Below are 20841 nucleotides of genomic sequence, written 5' to 3'. Positions count from 1 at the left end.
TAATATCCATGCTGTGTAGATACTGGTTAGGCTGTACTCTGGTTTGTGTAACATTAACAAGATTCCAGATAAAATTCTAATGTAATCAGATTACAGTAACTTGCTATGGATTACATATTCTCACTAAGGCAGTGAATTATTAATACTTCTTATCAGTGTTTATATTTATATTACATACATATTGTGGTCTGTTGTTTATATCCTACAGGAAAGTACTAGTTTTCAAAGCAATGTCTATTTAAAAATCTCATAATGAAAGTTTTAATGCATACCATGTTGTAGAAAATAAATGGTGTATATATTTTGTTGTTTTCAATTAATAGTTATTTGTTTGCGCAAACTGTAAAACTAATGATGACATTTAGTCCAAATTTAAAATAATTGTTTTTTTCCCAACTTAGGAAAACTCTGAGGAAAGGTGATGATGCACTTCATATATATATATATATATATATATATATATATATATATATATATATATATATATATATATTGGATTATGATATAAAATAATGCATGAACATGTGATATCAAATATTGAATGTAATGTACAAGTAATCTGATTTTCATGCAGTAGGATAGACGTTGATTGAAAACAACAGTACTGTAAATAATAAACTTCCATACGATAAATAAAATATAAATTAGGCTATGATAATTTGAACAATTCTTTTATAAATTTGTAAAAGGCACAATTGCTCTTAAATATTGTACATAGTAAGAGGATACCTTCCATTCATAGAAATAACCTAAAATCACTCGTCTGCTACAAAAAAAGTACAGTAAATCAACTACAAAGTAAAAATAAAATAAAAAAGTACATTTAAAATATATATATCATACATAATACATGGTTCCCACTTTAAACCAAATATCAAATTCACTAAAAAGCTGAATTTCCATAACATCTAATGAATGAAAAAACAGGCTGGTGTGCTGAAAATGAAGTCTAAATAATATAACATTTATATCATGACTTTAGCTTCACTACTGAGCATGATTTTAATAGCCATGAGAACAATAATGAGTTATTTTCTAATTTATTTACTAATTACTAATTTGATTTATGGATAATTATATAATTTAATTCATGGCTGCAAATCGTTCCCATTCCTATACATATAAATTTATAGCTCAATAGTAGTTTCACAAACTTACTTGAATTTACCTTTTGTGGTGTACTTTGAAAGTGGGAAAAATAAAATAAATGTAAAGTAAAATTTAAAGCAACAAACAAAAATCACAAACATTAGATTTCAAAAATACTTCCAATTTAATTATACAAGCATAATTGTCATGATAATAAAACAGACAAGTGAACATACAAAAAAAAAAAAAAACTTTTTTGATCATCATCAAAGTTATGCATACACAAACACAAAGAGGAAATGAAATAGATTTGGCAGCAACTAATTACAAGCTCCCTGACCTTTCCCAGCGATCTTTTTTGAACACTCTAAGAGAGCGTTATGGATGTCTTTAGCACATGAAATCTGTGATTTGATCATACTGAGATACTGAGAGTAAGACAGAGATTCTGTTTGCACCGTGTCGGGTTTAGTGGCTGTGGGTACGAGATTTGGAGAGTGTTTCGTGCTGTCGATGCTCTGTGAGAGGCATTCATGGGCCAGCCGCTGCAAAGGAAAAAAAGAAGAACTGTTTTAAAAGTGCTGATTTAAACTGAAATCTGCAAGATTGTACAACAGAAACACAACAGCAGATCTTTACCAGGCAGAGCTCCAGCTGATCACAGAGAGCATAAAACTCCTCTAGACTTTTGTCAAACCGCTGAACTGCGGCATCATTACCCTTCCTACAATTTGAGAGATGAAATATACATTTGATAAAATAAACAAGCAAAACTATTTCTTTATACATGGGTCAAAGAATAAAAGAGATTTTCATATATATTATTTATACAAAAAATAATAATAATTCAACTGTGTGTGCGTACACACACACACACACACACACACACATTTATACAGCTGAAGTCAAAATTATTAGCCCTCTTTTGATATTTTTGGTTCTTTTTTTTTATATTTCCCAAATTTTGTTTAACAGAGCAAGGAAATTTTAACAGTATGTCTGATAATATTTTTTCTTCTGGAGAAAGCCTTATTTGTTTTATTTTGGCAAGAATTTTTTATTTTTTTTAAATCATTGTAAGGTCAAAATTATTAGCCCCTTTAAGCTAGTTTTTTTTTTTTTTTTCGATAGTCTACAGAACAAACCATCGTCATACAATAACTTGGCTAACTACCTTAACCTGCCTAGTTAACCTTATTAACCTAGTTAAGCTTTTAAAGGGTCATGACCCCCCACTTTCGGTTCAGGTCTACCTCAGAATTGTTTCAAAAGATGCTTCATAATGGGCGTGGAGCTCTGCGAGCAATGGGAGGAAGTGGGCGTGGTCAGCAGGGGAGAAGTTGGTTCACAAAATGAGACCCAAACCATGAAAAGACGCATTACTTTATAGTTTACAAAGGTAAAATGCAAAGTAATTTAATGCAATGCTACATTTGTTATTCGTAATTTCATATACACACAACCACAATTTATATCATTATAAAGATAAATGTGTTTATATAAACATTAAAAATGAGGACTTCTCCCTCAAACCCCGGGTCTGAATGCAGACTCAGTGCTGCAGGTCTCTTGCTCTGTCTATTTAAACCATTAGCCCTGTTAGTAATCTAGACGATTTAGGCAAACACAGCAGCACGGCGATGTGTCTAAATGTGAACGAACTCCTGACAAAAAACAACGTCCGCCATTCTCCAATTCTCGTACTGCTCTCCCGACAAAAATGCTTGCTGCACACAAACAGCAATGCTGTATCGGCCCTGACAGCATCGCGGGGAAAACCATGCAACAAACCCCATGGATCATGGAAACAAACTATAACACATACGACCCTTCATGAACAGCTAAATACTGTGTGCCATGGGTCCGTGGACGCAGCCTCACACAGTCATCAACATGTCTCACAGTTGCCAGGTCTGCCTTGCCTCCGGAAAGCATGTGCAGTCATGAATAATTAATAAGCCAGCACTTCTTATAGGAAAAGAAAACTCCGTTATGAATAATAATGAGAAACCAACACGTCACCTTTGCACTTGTAGTTTTGCGCTACGTCGCCGATTTTGATCTGCCCCAAAAATCATTTTAAACCCGGAATCAGAAATTAACTGAAAAAAAGCTCAAAATTATCCAGTTTTCCCCACAATTACAGCTAACAGGTGCTAACAATAGCGCCTTTCACACAGTGATACCGGTAAATATCCAGAAAATTTCCGGATCGACTTTACCGGTAAATCCAAAAAAGCGCTGTTCACACAGGCGAGGACGCTACAGATTTTTTCCGGAAAAGAGCATTCACACATCCATCGCAAAATGCCGGTAAATTCTGACATCATTAACCAGAAATGACCTCTAAACGGCTGCGCTTGTGTTTGTAAACATTTGACTACATTACAAACTCTTTGGATGAATCAGTATTGAGTACAACTCCAATGAAAACATATAGAGGAACACTTTCGCATGTCCAGATGTTCATGATATGTGTGTGTGCTGGCGCTATGGGCGCTCACGGGCACACGCAAAGCTTGAAGGTAAACAAACAATGGATTATCATAAACATTTTATCGATAATTATTTACTCAGTTAGCATTAAGAAGGAACATAGAAACGTTATCTGACTAACATCTAGCAGCTAAAGGTGTCTGGAAAAATATTCAAAGGCTTTTATTCTCTGTTCTAATTGGCTGAAGCAGGTGTCTCTATCAGCACGTTCTAGACGTGGACGCGCTCTTTCCGGCAATCTTCCTTCTGCATTCACACAGCGCAGCATTCCGGCAAATTACCGGCAATGTTACAACTTCTCTTTCCGGAAAATAGCCAGAACGAATTTACCGGTATTTTTAAAAAGGGCCTGTTCACACATACAACCTTTCCGGAAAATCCCGGTAATTTTCCGGAAAGGTCTGTATGTGTGAAAGGGGCTATTGTCTTAACCGATGCTTAACACACACAAATCTGTTCAAATCTCAAAAAAAGCACTCGTGGGTTTCGTGAACCTTTAAATGTCACTTTAAGCTGTATAGAAGTGTCTTGAAAAATATCTAGTCAAGTATTATTTACTATCATTATGACAAAGATAAAATAAATCAATATTAGATTTAGATCGCTATTTGAAATGAGTTATTATAACCAATATGTTTAGAAATGTGTTGAAAAAAAATCTCTCCGTTAAACAGAAATTGGGGAAATAAATTTAACAGCGGGGCTAATAGTTCAGGGGGGGCTAATAATTCTGACTTCAACTGTATATATATATATATATATATATATATATATATATATATATATATATATATATATATATATAATAACAACAACTAAAATGTCATTATAAAAGCAGTATTTTATTGCCAAACAAATTAGGCATAATTAAAAAAAAAGTTAAATGTTTAATAATGACAGTGAAGCCACAAAACAATAATGTTAATATGAACCTGCAATTTTGAGTCTTTATACCATTACACAATCCTTTACACCACCTGTCAATAAGTTTATGATCATTATTTTTTTTTAATGTTATGATCAGTCATTTGTTCACATTTGTTTTCAGTAAGTACAAATCAGATCAAGTATGTTTAATTTTTACATGTGAAAGAAAAATGGAACATTTAATTCATTTCACATTTACTAAATTAAAACAAAGTTAAGGTAAAAGTTAAGACCCCTTGTTACAAGTGTTCAATGTATAGTAATTACAACTAATTATGCATAATTACATGCAACTAACCCCAACCATATATAGTAAGTACGTGTAATTAAATAATTAAAAACACTCAGTTAAATTAACAGTTACGCTGTAACAAGGACGAAAAGGAAAACAAAATCTCGAGATTTAAAGTTTGAAGTTTATTTCTTCTGTTGAACATAAAAGAAGATATTTTTTAAAAAAATTCCAGCATTCTTTGAAAATATCTTCTTTTGAGTTCGACCAAAAAAAAAGAAAAGACAAACAGGTTTGGACCAAGTGAAGCATGAGTAGATAGTGACAGAATTTTCGGTTTTGGGTGAACTATCCCTTTATTTCACAAAATATGATTTCATCCAGAAACCATATCGTCTTTGGTCCACATATTCATATACCATACTGTATACTTCACACAAGATCAGGAAATGTTAACTACAATGAAAGATGAAAAGAAACACTTACTCGGTTGTTTTTAAGCCGTTGTCAATAGCAGTATTATGTGCAAAATTTAGAGACGCGATGGTCATGACATTCTGAAAACCAAACATTGCAAATAAACGTTAGTACTGTACTTATAACAGACCAGGTCATATTATGCTTATAACAGAATGCACCAAATGAACCTGTAGACTGTCTTTGAGCGGTGGAATTAGCATCTTGAATCTGTGAACGGGGTCGAAATCTTGCTGTTGACTGAGTTGTTGAGCTTGTGTTTGCTGTAAAACTGCCGCTTGCTGAGCGCTCATCTGAGCATTGTTAGTGCTCATCTGCTGGGACGCCATTGCTGATATGAATAATAAACTCGTCCACTTCCGCTAGATGCTAGTCTGCAACGGATATGAACGTATTATACGGTGTCAATAGACTCACCGCGTTCAAATCTGTTTGCGCACTAAAACGTGTGGTCTTACATAATTTATTCATATTAATGACGGTTACGTAATCCTAGTAATTAATTTCAGTTAATTTAGGACATTATCTTTAACAATTCCGCCCTAGTAAGTGCGAAAACTTGGTTTTACTAAACAGCGCTGAGAAAAGGAACTAAACCCACGTGATGTGCGGTGTCTCAAATAGCCGAATGGTATTTTAATTCTGTAGGTTTTGATCTTACATGTAATATCTACAGGACTTATTATATAATGTCAAGATTTAGACCATAAATAATAAAACGAATAACGTTTTCATCTGATAAATTTAGCCACTATAAACCGCCAGGAGTGGAAATTGGTTGAAATTAAATGGCTCCATCTGGTGGAAATTCACAATATTTTTTGTATTATTTTGTTTGCTAACTAAATGTATTTTATTTCAAATAAATGCTCACTAAAGAAGATATTTTGACGTGTGTTGGAAGCCAGTTACAAGTATGCCTATTTGTTTTTCCTACTGGATGTCAGTGGTTTAGCGTTTGAAACATTTGTTAAAATATTTTCTTTTGTATTCAGCAGAAGAAGAAAATTCCACTCGAGGGAGAATAAATTATTAATATTATTTATTTGTGAAATTAATGTTTTATATGTGGGCAAATTATATTTTAAGTATAATCTCTACAGCAGTATAAGAAAATAAAGAATAGCTATTTAAGAGACATTCTACCGGAAACCTGCATCATCTGTCCCTGAAATAAAAACATAAATACAGTAAATAAAAAAGTAGTTCATCACAAAAACGTATAAAATAGTCTGATGGTTGATTTCTGTGAGCTGTTCTGTAAAGGAATATGTCATTCATTTGGTTCTCTTTTTTTCTTTTTTCTTTATTAAAAACACTTTTCAAATGTACAAACCCTGTCATTGTCCTTGTCCTTTAATAGTTTTGTAATGTTAAAAAGTTAGGGAAAAAAACTTGGAAAATAGCTAGAAATAGCTAGTTTAATTTGTTATCATTCACATCAGTTGATTAAAAACATGATCATGGTCATTTATAAATAAGTCTACAAATAAATATCACAAATAAATGTACATTGTCCCCATTTCTATCAGTTCTGTCACATTTGAATCAACTTTAACATTAATACCCGTTTAAGGCTATGACTCGGAAGTGATTTCATTTGACGGAGAAGAAGCTGACAGTGATCAAGGATGCATTCTATCATTGAATTGTATGTTTTTATGCTCGTTTTTGTATGACTTATTTGAGGGCAACAAGCTTAAGTCAGGCCCTGTCGTTAGAAGTGAAAATTAATATCCTGGTAGAATGTCCCATAAATAGCCTTAATAATGATAATAATAATAAGAATAATGATAATAATAATAATACAGCATTAAATAATTATTTGGACTAATGTTACATGCTTGATAAGCAGTGTTCAATACAAATCGTATTATACATAAACTCAAATAATCATACGTATAAACTCAAACTTTAGTTTAAGGTTTCTCTGAAGTTGTAAGGTATTACCAAATTATTTAAGATAATATGACCAGCACAGAGTGAGCTAGGCAAACTAACTTGAGTATGTATATAACAAGGTTTAGAAACATTTCCATGCACATGCTAGCATTAAAACATTTAAGCATATGCTAGTAGCCATATTAATTATATAGAGAGAAAAGTTGTGCCAAATATCCTAAAGCTTTTGTAGATATAGCTCAGCATTACATTTATGAACATTTACCATAACATAAGTACATCTCTGGCTGTTTTTATTTTATCAAGGTTTATTTAAAATAGAACAACCCTGATTTAAATTTCAGTTTTGTTAATGAGAAAACCCATCATTGGATGACAATGTATCCCACTGTTATTGGTACTATGCTTTTCCATGACATTCCAAAGACAGGTGAATTGTATTAATTACATTTTTTTAAAGTGTGAATGGATGTTTCTGGGTTGCAGCTGGAAGGGTATCTGCTGTGTAAAACATGCTGGAGTGGTTGGCGGTTCATTCCGCTATGGCGAACCCTGGAATAAAGACTAAACGAAAAAGGAATGAATTTCGCCAATTCCCAACCCACAAAGTTTCAACCATTTATATATTTTTTGACTCAGTCAAATGTTAATTTTGTTTTGAACTTGACTAAGCACCTCCAGATGTAGCCTATTTTTACCAGACTTTTTAAAGATCTAATACACTCTATTAAAAACGACGTGAAAAAGCACAAGTCATAATAGCCAGAGAAATGTAAACTTTAACAGTTGATCAAAACAATCAGTGCAGATGGTTTATTTAACCGAACTGTTCAAAAGAACCGACTCCCATACATGAATCGAGCTTTCAATTATCGCAGAACACGATAGAAAACAAAGTTTAGTTGAAAACAAAGTCACTTCAATTCATTACTCAAACATTACGTTCACATCTACCGAACTCGATTTTTGTGTCAATCAATAAACTGAATAGATAACGAGAAAAGAGCGCATTTGAATTATACACCGCACCATCCCGACTCGTTTAGAGAGGAAGTTGTCTCGCTAACCCGGATGTACACAAAACAACGTGACGGGGATTTGCACGTGTGAGAGAGCGGAGAAATGTAAGTAGTTACTGCATAAATAAATGTAAAATTATTTGTTTTCTAGGCCTAACTTACTATATACTTTTTGAGGAGTGTGAAAATCCATTTCAGCCAACAGCACGTTATAGTTTATAATCTGACAATGCAGACACTTAAGTTATATATGTCAACTGTTAATTAAGTATAGTAAGTGTTTATCTCACATTAACAGCGTTTACAAACATGTTTGCTGAAGAGGACTGGACTGATTCTCCATCACTAAATGGATCCCCTCTGTCTGCTAAATTGTCTCCTGCATCTGGCAAGGTATTGTGTGGTTTTTCTTTTTGGTCATTTTCATCTAATTGAATGGGATGGATCTCCTAAAAAATTAACATTATCTGCCTCCTTGCTGTTTCCTCACTAGAACATTTTTTTTTTTTTACAAACCAGGGTGCTTACTTATAAAAAAAAAAAAAAAATAAATAAATCTCATGCAGGTTTGCCAGCAATGACACAATTAGAAATGTATATCCAAAAAAAAATTCACATAGAAAGAATAAGTAAAAATAAATGTACTATAATGCTACACTAATTATGACAATATGACACATTTAAGCTTGAAAACCCTGAATTAATTTATTTTTTAAAAAGGTAAAGTATTAATTAACTCCCTGATAGAAAAGTCCTGGAATGTTTTCAACAAAAACCTTTATTTGTTTTCAGAAAAAGGACAGTTGAAAAGTAACTTTTTGACAAGAGGTGAGAAAAAGTTACATTTGTAATAACTAATGTGATTTTTTTATTTTTATTTTTTTGCAATATTTTAACTATAAATCACTTTGCATTCATAAATCTATATTCACCAAGTTGGCTCAGTCAGATTTAAAATGCAGTTCTACCCCAAAACTAAAGTGTCACATAGGCTTTAAATTATTATTTTAATTTAAAGCAATGACAATTGTAAAGTTGCTTAAATATTGTTACATACTTACCTTTATGAAAATGTCGAGAGCAAACGCACTTAAACGGAGATATGGTGGCAAAAGTATATTTTTGCATCTCATTTCTGTAACCCTGGACATCACATGCATCTGTTACCTGTTACTGTCTATATCCTTTGTTCCAAGTCAGAAGTTTAAAATATCTGTCATTTTGATAAATTTATTTCCCTTTTTTATGGTGTGTTTACTATTCAAACCTTCACAGAGCAAGAATGTACCACTGTATTTACTTTGCGAAAGAATCTAAATCCATATAACAGCTATTGTTATATGACCTGGATACCCCACAAATGGCGGCTAGACCCATAATACAACTTGGTGTTCACTAGGGTGATGTCACCTGACAAAGACCGATAAATGCAAATTCAATTTGGCATCAAAACTTTGACCTCCATTCGACATCCACACATTGATGCGCTTTGACCATCAAAATAATGACACAATATTATAATATAATAAAAGTTCAAATTTCATAATGACACTGGATTTTGCACTACTACAGTGCAGGTAATCTACCTTGACAAATGTACATGTAACCTTGCATCGAAAAACAATTACAGGGCAGTCCTGTTATTGTTTTTTAATACCAGTGTTAGCTGTCAATATGATGTCGTTTTGGCATTAAGGTTGTCAACTGACAATTTTAATGAACTTTTTTATCCTTTTTTGTGTCATTTTTGGCATCAAGGTGCCTGCTTGGAAAATAATAACAATTAAGCAAAACAAAATTAAAATTAATATCTGTGCCTCCTGAAATTAATTGATCATCCGCGCAAGAAAGCAAACAGTTTTTACAACATTATTATCACATAATTCACTAGGCATAGGCCGGTATAAGATTCTGACGGTATGATAACCTTGGATAAAAATATCACAGATTCACAGTATCACAGTATTGTGCTCACTGTTCTAAAATAAATTATTTTATAATGTCTGGGTAAAAAAAACAAAAACTTTTTTTTTCACCTTTCAAAACAATATATTTAATTTTTTTGAAAGATTTATAATATTTTGGGGCAGTAAACATGTCAGACTATATGATTCAAATGAATCATTGACTTCTGCTGTCTTCACTTGTTTCAAAAACACAGATTTCTTTACAATTTAAACAGCATCTTTTGATATCTTTTTCAGTGAAGATACTGTTGTCCTAAAAAACAAACAAACAAACAAACAAAAAAAGTAAATAAAAATATTACACATACCTTAGGAACGGTATTGCAAAAAATTTTGGCGGTTTTAAAACCTTGACTTTTCCAAACCATTTTTCTTGAAAACTGTTATTGTCCCATGCCTATAATTCACATCCTTTAATTTTTGATATATCCCTGTACATTTTAAGTCTAAAAAATTATGTTTTAATATCCGAACAGAAAAAAGCTGTGGGTAAACAAAGCCTTTTGAGAACCTTGCAAACACTGGGTTCAGTTCCAGACTGGGAAGTTGGGAAAGCTGTCGAGGAGGATAGCGACGAGGAGAAAGATGCGTCCGCTGCAGTCAAGAAACCAAAAAAGAAAAGGTGCAAAAAGCGTAAAAGAAAATCTAACGCTGATAATGAAGAGAAGCAGATGGGGGAAGAGGATTCTGAAGCACCAGTAAAGAAGAAAAAGACAACGACAAAACCAGTGAAGAAAACAAAAAGTGAGTGCATATGATGTTTACTTTTTGTCTGCCATCAAGAACATTTCTGACTTTTTCCACACAAATCTGTTTTTGCAGGATCAGTGGTGTCAGAAGAGCCCAAAAAAGATGACAACGCAGTCAGAGCTCAGTTGGAGAAAAACGAAAGTCAGACAGAGAAAAAGCTGAGCAGACAGCAGTGGAAGAACAAGATGAAGAACAAAAGAAAGAGTAAAAACAAATATCTTCAGAAACAAACAAGTGATGATACCAGTCCAAAGAAGGAAACTTTAGTTCAAACACAGCAAATCAAAGAATTCAAGAACCCCCTGAAACCTGACAGGACATCCAAAAAAACGTCCAAAAAAATTAATAAGATAATTGAAAAGAATGCCTCCTCCATCGGGGACAATGCTGGGACTTGCACAGACTCTAAAACTGATAAAACAATCTTCACAGAAACTATAAAAGTTGACGACTCCCTAAACAACAGCTACAACACTTCACAAGAAATAGGAGAAACCGACAAACATGCAAAAAAGACAAAAAAGTTACAGGCAGAGAAACTGCGTCGTATTTTGAAGTCAAAGTCAAGTCGTACTGATAGTGATAAAGTCACTGAGACCCCAAAAGATGCAGCAGTGGATTTGAAGGGTGTTGAAGATCAAACGGCTCCTCTTGATCCCTCCACTGCTTTAAGGTTAAAGATGGAGAAACAGTTAGAAGCTGCTCGCTTTCGCTTCATCAATGAGCAGCTTTACACTTCCACCAGCGCTGCGGCCAAACGCATGTTTCAGCAGGATCCAGACGCCATCACCATTTATCATAAGGGGTACACAACACAGGTTCAACACTGGCCCACAAACCCTGTGGATTCCATCATCTCCTATATTTGTCAAAAGTGAGGTTTATAAATGTAGGCAGAGCAAATAATATATTTTGACTGAAAAATAACTAATAGCATGTATAAGAATTTAATTATATAATAGTAATAATACAATTTCTATTAGTTTTATTTTCAGTCAAATTTTTATTATTTGTAATTTGTTGTGTTTGATGTGTGTATATACAGTTGAAGTCAGAATTATTAGCGCCTCAGAATTAGTAGCCCCCCGTTTATTTACGGAGAGATTTTTTTCAACACATTTCTAAATACAACATTTTTAATAACTCATCTCTAATAACTGATTTATTTTATCTTTGTCATGATGACAGTAAATAATATTTGACTAAATAGAACAAAGATAACTTGGTTTATATAAAAACAAGCTATTAAATAGCTTTGTTTATGTAATTTAAATAAAACAAATGTACTAATAATAATTTTTATTTAATTGTACATATGTTAAAAAAAAATATATATGTATTTAAAAATCATAAAAAATTTGCAAGTATATTAAAATATTAGATTTTACTATTCATATATATTATTTGGTATGTAATAAGCATATAGTTCCTATTTAGAAAATAAAACAATCCTAGTAGCATAATAATAATTTTTAAAGTAATAATAGTAGTGATAATAACAACATTAATTATATTTTATGCCATATTTACAAACATACAATAAGTAATAATGACTTGTAATATGTTGTGTTATTATGTGCATATACATTTTACATATAAGAAATAAAAAGTATTAGGTTAAAATATTGTTAGTTTTATAAGTGTAGTATTAATATACAGTTGTTCAATATTAAAGTTTAATTTTTTATATATTATATTTTTATTATCATAATTGTAACAAATTAATTTATAAATTGGCTTATTTTTATGTAATTTAAATAAAACAAAAGTACTACTACTAATAATGTTAATGTAATTGTACATGTATTAAAAATCATTTTAAATATATGTATTTAAAAATCATTAAAAGATACAAGAATATTATAATATTAGGTCTTGCTATTCATATATGATACTTGGTATGCAATAATCATATAGGCACTTAATATTTAGAAAATGAAGCAATTAATTGTAAATTGTTAATTGTTTCAAATCACTGTGGTCATATTAGGGCTGCACAATATATTGTTTCAGCATCGATATCGCAATGTGTGTGTCTGCAATAGTCACATAGCAGGATATGCAATGTTAAGTTGGGATTATAGTCGATCAACAATTAAGTGTACATGAGATTTGTGTTTAATTTCAGCGTATAACCATAACAGAGAAAAACTTTATTATTTGCATGTGTTTTAAAGGCACTTCAAGAAAGTGTAAAGCATTCAGGCACAATAACAGAAACATTTGTAAATTTATTGAAGAAAAATGTGCTGATTTATTGACAAAATAAACTATACAGTGTTATTTTACATTACTAAGTTTCTAAATTTGAATACTGTTTGACTCTCAAAAACCATAAAGAACTTAGTTTTTTTTGCTCTATTGTAATTATTCTTGCAATTTTATCTTATTACATGATTCACACCCTTACAAAATCAACCCAACCAATCTAAATAAATGCTTTTTCACAAATGGAGCTATTCAAGTCATCTGTCAAAATTGTTTTTCATATCGCAATATATATCGCAGCAAAACAAAGTATATAAACAAAAATATTCAATATTTCCCAAATGATGTTAAATAGAGCAAGGAAATTTTCACTATGTCTGATAATATATATATACATTTTTTTCTTATTTGGTTTATTTCAGCTAGAATAAAGGCAATAATAAGGCTAGAATAAAAGTTTTCAATTTTTTTTAAAGCCATTTTAAGGTGAAAACTTTTTAGCCCCTTTAAGCAATTATTATTTTTTGATAGTCTACAGAACAAACCATCGTTATAGAATAACTTGCCTAATTACCCTAACCTGCCTAGTTAATCTAATTAACCTAGTAAAGTCCTTAAATGTCACTTTAAGCTGTATAGAAGTGTCTTGAAAAATATCTAGTCAAATATTATTTACTGTCATCATGACAAAGATAAATAAATCAGTTATTAAAGATGTGTTATTAAAAATAATATGTTTAGAAATGTGTTGAAAAAAATCTTCCTTCTATTAAACAGAAACTGGGGGAAAAAAAACTGAGGGGCTAATAATTCAGGGGGGCTAATAATTCTGACTTCAACTGTATGATGTTTTTTTACATTTGTATTTATGATTTCACATTTTCAGCACATTTCCTTTTCCTGTCTTTCAGACCAGCTTCTTTAGTTGTGGCAGACTTCGGTTGTGGAGACTGTAAAATTGCCCGGAGTGTCAAAAACAAAGTACATTCTTTTGATCTGGCTCCGGTTTGTGAACTTGCCACTGCTTGTGACATGGCCAAAGTAAGCTATCATAGTAATAAAGCTTTGATTTTCAATGCAGCCAAAAGACATAAAAGCAGCTCTGCTCATTTTCCCAGGTTCCTCTTGGTGATTCTACTGTGAATATTGCTGTTTTCTGTCTTTCTCTGATGGGGACGAATCTGGGAGACTTTTTGGCAGAAGCAAACAGAGTCCTGGTGATGGGGTAACCGGCTCATTTTATAATCCGAAACCATTATAAGTCTGTGGTGAACCATAACAAAACCCTTTTCTTTCTTTCGTCTTATACAGCGGGGTTCTTAAAATAGCTGAAGTGGCCAGTAGATTTGAAAATGTGCATTCATTTGTTCGTGCATTGTCAAATATGGGCTTCAAGATCGTCAACAAGGTAATATACTTTATTTGAATCTTAAATTCACCTTCAATTGCTAAAAAGTGACGCTAAAGACATTAAAAATATTTACACGGACATGTTTAGAAACACTTTATTTAAAATCAGATATATTTCAGATAAATCAATTTTTTTTTTAAAGATTTTGTTCGCCACAATATTAATGTGTAATTTACAGAAATCTATTTTTGGTTAAATAAGTTTTAGCCTTGGTGAGTATGAAACCTCTTTATAATCAAAAAAGTATAAATACAGTGCATCCGAAAAGTATTCATAGCGCTTCACTTTTTCCACATTTTTTTTATGTTACAGCCTTATTCCAAAATGGATTACATTTAAAATTCTGAAAATTCTACACACAATACCCTATAATGACAATGTGAACAGATATTTTTTAAATTGTTGCATGTGTCTGTACATTGCTGCATTCATCTTTCGCTCTATCCTGACTAGTCTTCAAGTTCCTGCTGCTGAAAAACATCCCCACGGGTTGGATTGTATTAGCCTGGTGTTGAGCGGTACCTGGTTTTTGCCTACGTAACGCCTGGCATTTACTCCAGAGTTAAATTTTAGTTTCATCAGAGCAGAGAACTTTGTTTCTTATAGTCTGAGAGTCCTTCAGATGCCTTTTGGCAAATTCCAGACAGGGAGTGTCTTTTGTCTGGCCACTCTACCATACAGGACTGATTGGTGGATTGCTGCACAGATGATTGTCTTTCTGCAAGGTTCTCCTCTCTCTACAGAAGAACGCTGGAGCTCAGACAGAGTGACCATCGGGTTATTGATCACCTCCCTGAATAAGTCCCTTCTCTCCCGATCACTCAGCTTAGATTGCCGGCCAGCTCTAGGAAGACTCCTGGTGGTTTTTCAATTTCAAAAAATCTTTTTTTACATTGTCATTATGGGGTATTGTGTGTAGAATTTTGGGAAATAAATAAATTAATTTTGGAAAAAGACTGTAACAAAAAATGTGAAAAAAGTGAAGTGCTATGAATACTTTCTGGATGCACTTTATCATCACCAAAATATGCATATGAAAAATAAGAATAAATACTGTAATGTAATAAAGCTTAGTGTTTATTTGACTCTTGTTATGTTTTGATGATTAAGTCTTAAGGATTAGGAGATATTATCACCATAATATGCATATAAAATATTAACAAATACTGTAATATTTATAAAAGTGTTTTTGACTCTTGATATGATTTGATAATACAATCTTAGAATTCAAGATATCTTCACCAAAATATGCAAATGAATAGGGCTGCACAATATTAGAAAAAACTGACATTGCATTTATTTTTTCTGCGCTATATATTGCCATATGAATATAATTTCTTAAGATAAGTCCATTTGGAAAGAATTCATGATTTTATGATGATTGCGATGGTTTTGTAGGGGGAGTGCATGTACATAAAAATGTACAAAATTATTTTGGTCACTTTATTTTGATGGTCTGTTTGTTGAATTTAAGTTACATTGCATCTACATACCAACTAATTGTCATTAGATTATAAGTAGACTGTTAGGGTTGGGTTTAGGGTTAGTGTAAATTGACATGTATTTGCAGTGTCTTATAGTCATTTAAAAGTCTGTTGAAGGAGCAGATCAACAGATATTACGCAGATAGTCTGTTTATACTCAAATGGACCATAAAAATAAAGTGTTACCATTATTTTAGAAATATTTACTAAATAAAATCAACAGCACTTTATAACGGAGTCCAACAGTATTAAATTACAGAAAATCAATAATCTAAAGTAAAATCACACAGCATAGTTTTCATTGTATAAATAAACACAATTGATTTTTATTAAAGTGGCAAAATTTATCATTTCTTGATTCAAAATGGTTTAAATTCACTTGAAATCGCTTGAGAGCCAGCGATGTGACTATTGTAGATTTCCACATTGTGATATATCAATGTTGGAATGATATATATTATTCAAATAACAAATCTAGTAGGAATACGAGATATTATCACCATAGTACACATATTAAAATCATAATAAATACTGTAATACATAACGATACTGAAATAATATTGAAGTAGAGCTGCAAAAAGTCATTTTGAAAGCAGTTAATTTCAATATAGGCCTAGTGTTTATTTTAGATGATTGTGCGAAACATCCTGTTAAAAACTGCCAAACATGCAAATCCCGCTGTCTATTCGATCGTTAGCATAATCTCCTCCTCAATTATCATAAATGATTGTTAGTTGCAGGTCTAATGCTGTATTAAGGGAAGGAAAGTCAGGCCAAATTGTGCAGTGTTGCAGACTACAAGTGTGCTGTTCTGCAACTATGGGGATCAATAATGGAATATATTAACAACAACAGCAACACTTCTTCGCTTTTCAGTACACTAATGGAGATAGCAACAGATAATAATTTAGTAATGGACAAGTGCTGTTTACAAGCTATTTATTTGAGCTCATTTTTCATTTAGGACACTGAAAACAGCCACTTCTTCTCCTTCGAATTCATAAAGACCAGAAAAGCACCGGAGAACGCAAAGAAATTTGGACTTCAGCTGAAACCTTGCCTGTATAAAAAACGATGAATGTGTTAAAACCGATGATGTTGTCTTTATGGTTTATGGACTGTGTATGAAAGCAATAATGCAGATTTTCTTAAAGCTGCTGCTTTAAGTCAATGTACAAACCTGAGGCTGATTTTTTATAAAAAAAAAGAATTAAATGTGATAATTGAGGAACTTTTGTCATTTGTGAAAACAGTTAGAAGTTGTTTTATAGCCTGCCTGATAAACAAACAGACGTACTATGTATGATTACATGTGCAAGTATTTTATTGTTTTTAAATGTTTAACACAGTGACATTAAATTCCCATTGAGGAAACTAAATGTTCTACAACAAAACATCATTTAAAAAAATACAGGACAGCCGTCATTCTGATAGACTGCAAAGGTAATAAAAATATGAGTAGAAGGCTGGACAGAAATCACAGTTGTTGATTTAGAAAGGCCAATACATTTTTTTCTTTATGCAGTGGCACATTGTGATCAGCAGAGAGCGCCATTACAATTCACATTCAGTCAGGTAATGAGGCGATACAAGTCTAACTGAAATGGTGAAAAACAAGACAGAAGACACCAGCTAGATTATTAAAGTACAACTTTATACTAAAAAGATAATAAACCCGTATAAGGTGTGCGCAAAGTATTTATCAAACAATGCTACATGGTAATAATCACAGTAAATCTTAATGCTGAAAGCGACTTAATTCACAGATATTGCCCCACCATCAGTATTCATGATTGAGGAATCAGAACAAAAGGATATCAGAAAGTACTGAAGACATTTTTTCCAAATTTGAAAATAAAAATGGTGTAATTTGCGTTTTTTTTGTGTAAAATAATCAAAATGTGTCATGGTTGTTTGTTTATATTTGTTTTAAACCACAAGATACCGATTTTAATTTCCGAACAGTTAATAAATCGGTATTTCGAGGAATAACACTGATTTTCAATCACCACTCAAATCAAAACATTAGTTATTTTTGAAATTTAGAAGAAATTGTATCAGACAAAAACAAACAAAATAAAACCAATGTAAACATTTTACAAAAAGTGCTCAATATTGAAAAGTACAGTCATTTGTTTTGTTTGTTTTTCCAAAATGAAATAATATATTGATGAGTGTGTTTTTAAACTCGAGATGGACTAAATCTGTCATGTATAAGCTTCACAGTAAAACTACCATAGCAGGGAAAATAAGCATCATGTTTTTTCCTGAGAACAATATTTCTAAAGGAGCTGTTGACATGGAATTGAACCAGATTTTAGTAAAACCCCAAACAATACAAACAAAAACAATAAAAAACAAAAAACAATGAAATGACACAAGGAGAAAATACTGAACTACTAAAATGTATGTAATAACTTTTTTTATGATTTCAGCTTAAAGATGCCTCATATGGAGAATGAAGTCAAATGAATTGCTCATGAATACACTTAATCTTGATGGTTTTGTGGATCTCGTCAAATCTGATCTTTATTTAGCATTTATATTGGATTCAAGTCAGGTGATTGGCTGGGCCATTCTACAGATTGAGTTTCTTTATTTGAGAGTTTCCTTGGCTGTTTTGGATCATTCTCTTGCTGAAATGTTTCTTCTTTATCATCCTGGTAATATAGATGTTGGACTGAAGCAGCTAATATTCATTTACAATAACAAAGGGCAAAGGGTTGCTGAAGAACTACTGAGAGATTTCAGCAGCAGTCTGAGCTTTCACTGCCTTTCTACAGCTCTCTTTCTTCATGTGTTCAATACTTTTCCCTGCGTCATTTCATTTTATTACACATAATTTGTAAACTAATTACCTTTTTTTTTGCATATATAGATTTCTTTAGTTGTTACCAACATCTGGGGAAAATTTCAAGTCGATAGCACTTTTAGAAATATGTTTTCTGAGAAAAATGGTGATGTATTCAATACTTATTTTCTCCACTGCATATATAGCGGTACGTCTGAATTTAAAAGTACCAGGATAACTACATGGTGACTTTAGCACGTCCTGATTACATTCATACTACACACTTACATATTATACCCAACATATGCTTTCAGTGATTACATACTGGAGACTGTGGTTTTAGACGCAGTTCTTCTTTTTCATTTAATCCCCTTAGCTCATCTACAGAACACAAATGAACATATTTTAGATGAAATTCAAGATGTCTCTGGCTCTCCCCTCCATATACAAGTCCTGTATATTTTGTGTACCTAAAACCTGTAAAAATGACTTCGTTTGCCAATGCGAGTATTTGACTTAAGTACTTAATTTTACCTGTATTAATCAAGTAGTAGTCATTTTTTGTGCACAAAAGTTTTCGTGGAGCTTCATATGATTTCTGTTGAACCGCTGAAGATGTTTTGGTTGCTTTTCTGCACTTTGAGTGTCTCGGACCCTTGCTGTCTATGGAGGTTAGAGAGCTCTAAAATGTCATCCAAAATGTCTTAATTTGTGATTTGAAGGTAAATGAAAGTCTTGGGGATTGGAACAACATGAGGGTGAGTAATTAATAACAGAATTTTCATTTTGGGTTGAACAAACCGTTTATAGAATCATTTGTTAAATCATTCCTTAAAATGATTCATTCAAAGCATCTGATTCTTTTAGAAATGAAGCACTGAATCACTGACTTATATAGTTCATTCAAAAACAACATTAATTCAGAAGTAAAACGACAGTATAGCAGACAAATGCACAAATGTTCAGCTCAGAATCTATTTTCGTCTACAAAACAAAATAAAAACAATATTGTATCTAAAATGTAGCTCGCTCAATATTCAGTTTGTTGAACTGCTGTTAAACAATCAGGCGCTCTTCACACTATGTATAAAAGACAGCATGTGACCACTAATATCACCATTGCCAATAATTCCCTCTCTTCATCACTAATAAATGCTTCATTCACATGATCACTTTAACTAAAATTGATGATATTTTCTTTTACATCGTGTGCCTTCAAGATGGCATGAACTCCAAAACACTCTAAAAACTTAAATGTTACCCTGGAAAAACAAACAGGTGCATCACACGGTGCTTTTGGCATCAAAAACAATGGAATAGTGGGTGAGCTCAGCATATTGGCCGGCCTGGCCTTGAAGAAGCGCCCTCTCTGAGCAGCGAGGGTCCTGCATCAGAGCGGACAGAGACTCACGATCCATCCTGGTTTTCTTTGAAAAAGGCAAAAAGAAAAATAGAATCACAATACTCGAAATAAAAAAGCGTAATAAGTATCTTATTGGACAAACTTTTGAGTAACACTTTAAAATACGGTCCTATTATATTTAGCCATAATTTTTGCACAGCTTATAAGCTATAATGCTTGATTCTGATTGGTCAGTCACAACTTTCAAAGGTATGTCAGATAACAACCGCTGAAACTAATAACACAGGCTCATCCATGTACGATGAATGATTTTGACCAATAATGAGTATATTCTTATACACATTTATATGATCATCTATCATGTCACTGTTCTTTACCGAATAATGTGTAGATTAGTGTGGGCTGCATTCAGCATTTTATCTTTCTTTAAGCTACATGTTTAGTTAAAGAGTTAGCCAATTATTACCAGTGTTTTGTGTAATTGTTCACTTTTGTGACAAGTAGCCATGTAATAAGTTTGTGTATTGTACATCTAGATTGTATATAATCTAGATTGTGTATTGTACCTGCAGTCTTCCGCTTTATTTTGGTCTACTTATAAGCCTGTCAGGCTTTACTCTGCAAGATGTGCGTTATGGAATGCAGATTAGGAAAATGTTCCTAGGACTACATTTTTGAGAACCAAAAAATATGTGCTCGTGGGTACATATGGCTGCATTTTGTGA

At 32.4% G+C, this 20841-nt stretch overlaps 4 protein-coding genes across 5 annotated transcripts in view; 1 reads left to right on the top strand and 3 right to left on the bottom strand.

The window, feature by feature from the left end:
• c2cd3 (C2 domain containing 3 centriole elongation regulator) overlaps positions 1-20841 on the bottom strand; it is a 453012-nt gene that overhangs the window by 78071 nt on the left and 354100 nt on the right. The gene's annotated exons all lie outside the window — the stretch shown is intronic.
• On the bottom strand, positions 1250-5589 carry med29 (mediator complex subunit 29). Its single transcript, NM_173271.2, has 4 exons — positions 5392-5589; positions 5231-5301; positions 1729-1813; positions 1250-1634 (listed from the first exon to the last, which is right to left on the bottom strand). Exons 1-4 carry the CDS (start codon positions 5548-5550, stop codon positions 1410-1412), a joined length of 540 nt encoding a protein of 179 aa, NP_775378.1. The 5' UTR covers positions 5551-5589; the 3' UTR covers positions 1250-1409.
• Positions 8197-17431, top strand: rrp8 (ribosomal RNA processing 8). Its single transcript, XM_021472910.3, has 8 exons — positions 8197-8247; positions 8441-8535; positions 10586-10853; positions 10932-11733; positions 13979-14108; positions 14186-14292; positions 14379-14475; positions 16927-17431. Exons 2-8 carry the CDS (start codon positions 8452-8454, stop codon positions 17038-17040), a joined length of 1602 nt encoding a protein of 533 aa, XP_021328585.2. The 5' UTR covers positions 8197-8247; positions 8441-8451; the 3' UTR covers positions 17041-17431.
• The window catches only part of si:ch211-149e23.4, a 94076-nt gene continuing 90315 nt past the window's right edge, over positions 17081-20841 (bottom strand). For both annotated transcript variants that reach the window (XM_073923480.1, XM_001337576.7), the window contains exon 14: positions 17081-20180. In XM_073923480.1, the coding sequence (XP_073779581.1) occupies positions 20037-20180 (144 nt within the window). In that variant the 3' untranslated portion in view covers positions 17081-20036. The remainder of the gene's footprint in view (positions 20181-20841) is intronic.

The sequence above is a fragment of the Danio rerio genome, chromosome 15 (genome assembly GCF_049306965.1).
Source record: "Danio rerio strain Tuebingen ecotype United States chromosome 15, GRCz12tu, whole genome shotgun sequence".
Lineage (NCBI taxonomy): Eukaryota > Metazoa > Chordata > Actinopteri > Cypriniformes > Danionidae > Danio > Danio rerio.
This window is presented reverse-complemented; position numbering and strand designations above follow the sequence as displayed.